The following is a 5,000-nucleotide window of genomic DNA, read 5'->3' as shown; positions in this document are numbered from 1 at the left end:
AGAGGAATGAAGGATGAGGGGTGAGGAATGAAGGAAGAGGCATTAGGGGTGAGGAGTGAGGAAGGAGAAATGAGGAGATAGGGATGGGGATATAGATGGAAATGGGGATGGAGATGGAGATAGGGATGGGGATGGGGATGGGGATGGGGTTAGGGATGGGGATTTGGGTAGGGATGGGGATGGCGATAGAGATGGAGATGGAGATGGAAGAAGAAGAAATAAAAGAAAAAGAAAAAGAAAAAGAAAAGGAAGAAGAAGGAGGAGGAGTGTCCGTTGGAGAAAGAGTGAGGGAGAAGGCAGCCTCATTGGGTAATCACTGCGGAGGGAATGGACGCGAAAGCCCCGTTGTCGGAAGTTATGCTATTCTAGTCTCGTCGGTTTTATTCCTTGTTTCTCTTTTTTTTTGTGTCCTTTGCTCATTCGGTCTTTATTGCTGTTATTTTATTATTGTTGTTATTTTTTTCTGGGAGGGAGGGGTCTTATGGCTATGACTGTGCATTTCTTGTGTATCTTTAGCTGCCTGTCTGTTTATGTGTATATTTGTTCTCTCTCTCTCTCTCTCTCTCTCTCTCTCTCTCTCTCTCTCTCTCTCTCTCTCTCTCTCTCTCTCTCTCTCTCTCTCTCTCTCTCTCTCTCTTTCTCTTTCTCTTTTTTTTCTCTCTCCCTCCCGATCCCACTTACTTCCACCATTCATCATCCTGTCACTTCCATTTTAATGATCTTTCTTCTATCTCTATTTTACATCTCCTTTTTTATCGCTCTCTTCCTCTCAGGCTCCCATTAGAATACACTTAAACTGCTTATTTAGTTAGATAACGAAACCTTTCTTTATATAATGATATGTATATCATCCCCCTCCATAAAAAGATAAAAGCTAAAACGCGAGAAAAAAATCTATGTCCAACTTGTTGATATTATTCACTCGGTGAAACTGTTGATGAAGGCGACCTCATTAAAATTCTTTATCAACATGATCATATCAATATATTATATGATCATATCAATATAATGCATAACCATGTAATATACTATCGTATCTAATGATATATATATTTTCAAAGACTATGTCATCTACAGTCTTCATTATATATATGAGGGATGAAGCGCTGTGGATCGTTCTGTGTGTATTGGTAACATTGCGAGTGATCTGGCCGGGTTGTGTGTTAAGCCTAAAGGTGAACGGCTTACCTCTTTATTTGTTCGCCTCTGAAGATATTTTCGCTTTGTTTGCTCTGTTGTCTTCTTTTTTTTTTGAAGCGTTTTTTTCATGTATTTTGTTTTTTGTTCTTTTGTGGTGTGGTGTCTGATGTGTATTGGATATTTTAAAGTTTTATTTGGATTTGCTTGTTTTATATGAACTTGCTTGACTCGTAAGTCGTCCATGATTATGAAGGATTAGTTTATATATCAATTATATTTATCATTTGTAGCATTTTTATCAGCTTTATTTTATTGTTATTAGCATTCGCTGTTATGTTGAACAGAATTCCCTCTGACCAATGTAGATAAAGGTATAAATGAGACGGAAACGCATCTCTCGCATCGTGAATGTATTGTCCCATTCATACGCTGCCTTCTTCATTTTCACAGAGTACGAAAAAAGGTTAAACCCCACAATATGCTCCATAATCTTATCACCGGGATGATACACGATATTGCGTAAGAGTGCGACCCTATCCTTTTTAGCACGGGAAGGTACAGGGATGATGTAGCACAGGATAGACTCTATTATTGCTTGTTTACTTTTACAACGAGAAACATGTATATGGCAGATTTTTTTGTGTTGATGTGTTATATTTATATTGGATATTTCTGTGGTTTTGTGGTATAGATTTCGAAAAATTCGAAAGACTCGTATTACATATGCCATTACAAAAGAACCACGAGAAGGTTCAACCCCTATAGAACAAAACTATACACGTTCAACACACGACAAAGTCAAACAATAGACAAAACATAACGAAAGACGAACACTCACAAAACACCCACGAAACACGAAAGACCAACAATAACGCCCACCATCGCGACCTATCCCCACCTTTTTTTCCCTCCCCGCCACTAAACATCGACAAAAATCCCCATCCTTCCCAAGGGCGTCTTCCAAGCCCCGCTCCGAGAAAGTTACTCGCCCGGAGCTTTCACTGTGGATCTGCCCCTTTAGCCGCGCCAGGTGGTGGACGAAGTGCGTGTGTGAGGGATTGTTTTATGTATTGGTGTTGGTCATTTACTTGTGTGAAGTCTAGCGCTGTTTTCTTTTTCTTTTGCGTGTGTGTTATATTTTAGCATGTTTCTTTTTTTTTTGTAGTGTGTGTGTGTGTGTGTGTGTGTGTGTGTGTGTGTGTGTGTGTGTGTGTGTGTGTGTGTGTGTGTGTGTGTGTGTGTGTGTGTGTGTGTGTGTGTGTGTGTGTGTGTGTGTTTGTTTGTTTGTTTGTTTGTTTGTTTATGTGTGTGTTTGTTTGTGTATGTGTTTATGTGTGTGTTTGTTTGTGTATGTGTTTATGTGTGTATGCCTTTGTGTGATCTGTACTTATGTGCGAATGTGTATGTGCGGGAGTGAGGAGGTGTGTGTTGGTATGTATGTGTATATAAGTTTGTGTGTGTTTATAAATGCGTGTGTGCATGTATTCATATATTCTGTGCTCGTGTGTGTATATATGTGTATGCCCATACATGTGTTAATTTGTGTGTGTTTGATGCGATGCGACGTGTATATGTGAATACCATTAGATAGGAACAGAATACATATCTAAATCAGATAGAGCTTAACATGATAACGAGCGATAAATAGGTTAACGCCGTGGACTGGTCCCTGTCACAGATATTAGAAGTTGTATCAAGGCGGAAAAGAGAATAAACATTTCCGAAGTAAGCACAACATTCTGTATTTTTCCTCTCTTCTTCTCTTTCTTTACCATAATGTTCATTGTTTGCCTTCTATGTGTATTAACGTATAATGTGTGGTTTTATTGCAGACGCGGACGGTGTAGAGTGACTGGGCGAGGTGAGGCCGGCACACTAAATATAGCGCTGGCAGCCTGCTGGCCCTACCTCTGCTGCTGCTCCTACTACTGTTGGCGGAGAGTGCCACCGCCGCCGCCGCCCCGCCCCCACTGCCCCACTTACCTCCTCTCTTACACTACCGCCGCCGCCGCTCCGCACGCAGCATTCACTACCCGACGGGCCCTTTATGATGGCTACGACGCACGGAGGACGCCCTCGCATGCCCTGCCCCGTGCGTTTCGTGGTCTGACCGAAGACCTCTGACCGAGCGCTGACCCAAGAGGAGGTCACGTGACAGAGGAAGCGCCCAGTTGCCGCAGCCGGAGAGTGGCGGCTCACAGTGGGTCAGTGCGAGGCAAGTGCCACAGTGAGGGATCGAAGGTGCTCGGCTCGCGACGGTGTGCTCCGCTAGGAACAGTATAGTGTTGAAAGTGACGCCGAGTGAACAGCTTCTAGCGTGGAAGCTGTTGTATTTTAGTGTGACATTACAGGTGATGCTATAGGAACCATGCCCGTCCCGCCCACCTCGCCCTCCGTGGGCAGATACTCCTCCTACTCCTCGTACTCGTCCTACAGGAGTCCGTCTTCATCGTCCTACCTGGGCCGCACTACCTCCTTGGACCGGTCCTCCTACAGCAGCTCTTATGGCGGCAATTACACCTCCTCCTACAGCAGTAAGTACTCGCGGCCGCCGCTGCCCTCGTACTCCGCCTCCACCGACACCTACCGAAGCAGCCGCAGCCTACGACAGTCGCCGGCGAGACCCGCCTACTCGAGGCTCAGCTCCGACTCCCACATCGAAACGACTTCATACGCCTCTCGATACGCCAACCTAGACAGCAAACGAGACGCGTCGTCCTCGCGAGACTCCGGCTACGGCTCGAGACTCACCTCGCGCGACCGCTCCGTCGACCTCGTCAACGGGAACGGCGTCGACACAAGCCATTTCGGGCCGTCGCACTCGTCGTATGCCTGTAACTACCGCTGGGAGGCCCGCGAGAGGGACAAGGCCGAGGGGAAGGACGCCGACCAGAATGGCGAGGATGAGAAGGTATGCATCTCCGACAGGATCCGCGCCTTCGAGACGCGGTCCTCGGCGCGAGAGAGGCTCGGGCTGCCGGCCGGTCGCGAGAGCGCCCTCACGTCCTTGCGGGACACCGGCCTGTCTTCGTCGAGAGATAGCGGCTTGTCCTTAGGGGACACCAGCCTCTCCCGCCGCCGGGCAGCTCGTACCTCGGACGCCCCCTCCCGCACGACTTCGGCCCGCAAGAGCTCCCCGGAAGTCATCTCTCGAGATACTGCCGACGAGAACGCCAACACGAGCAACGAGAGGAGGCCCTCGGTGACCGAGCTGTGCCGCAAATACGACTCGAACCATAACGTGACGAACGGCGTGGCCCGCCAGGAGGACGAGGAGGACGGTAGCGACGGAGGCAGTGTGTGCTCAGGAGGTCATGCAGTGGAGGAGGCCACAATCCGCACGACCCGAAAGGCCGCTGAGTCCTCTCGCACGGACTCGCCCGTCACCGCTCGCGTGGACTCTCCTGCAGGAGCCCGCGTCGACTCCCCCAACAGGTTGCGCGTGGACTCGCCAGCGCGCAATCATTTGGAGTCCCCGGCAAGGAGCTGGCTGGAGACCCCGACGCTCGGTAACAAGGACTCGGCAAATCGTACTCAGCGTGACTCGCCGCACCGTGGTCGCTTGGACTCGTCCAGTAACCGACAGGAGTCCCAGGCTGATCGCGATGGCCGCTCTTCCCCGATCCTCAACGGCACCATCGACAAGGTAAGCGTTCCTGGCGACGTCCTCCTCACATCCCCCTCATTCTCTCTCATCCCTCGAGCGCCAGTTTTAGGAATCTGTGCCAGAGAACACTGCGCTCGTGTCCATTCCAACATGTCTTTCCTCCCTTCCACATTTCCCCCATGACCGAGTATTGCCATCCTCACGGCGCATCACATGGAATACCGCATAAAAATGTTGCCTTTCCTTGCATCCC

The 5,000-nt window shown here is 48.7% G+C and overlaps 1 protein-coding gene across 2 annotated transcripts in view; it reads left to right on the top strand.

The window, feature by feature from the left end:
* LOC122254076 (uncharacterized) overlaps positions 1–5,000 on the top strand; it is a 111,037-nt gene that overhangs the window by 52,860 nt on the left and 53,177 nt on the right. For both annotated transcript variants that reach the window (XM_043017562.2, XM_043017561.2), the window contains exon 2: positions 2,973–4,786. In XM_043017562.2, coding sequence (XP_042873496.2) covers positions 3,509–4,786 — 1,278 coding nt within the window. In that variant the 5' untranslated portion in view covers positions 2,973–3,508. The remainder of the gene's footprint in view (positions 1–2,972; positions 4,787–5,000) is intronic.

Source organism: Penaeus japonicus, unplaced genomic scaffold, assembly GCF_977035675.1.
Source record: "Penaeus japonicus unplaced genomic scaffold, GWHDUDI00000001_assembly GWHDUDI00000023, whole genome shotgun sequence".
Lineage (NCBI taxonomy): Eukaryota > Metazoa > Arthropoda > Malacostraca > Decapoda > Penaeidae > Penaeus > Penaeus japonicus.
The sequence above is the reverse complement of the archived record's forward strand: the minus strand, read 5'-3'. Positions and strand labels throughout refer to the sequence as shown.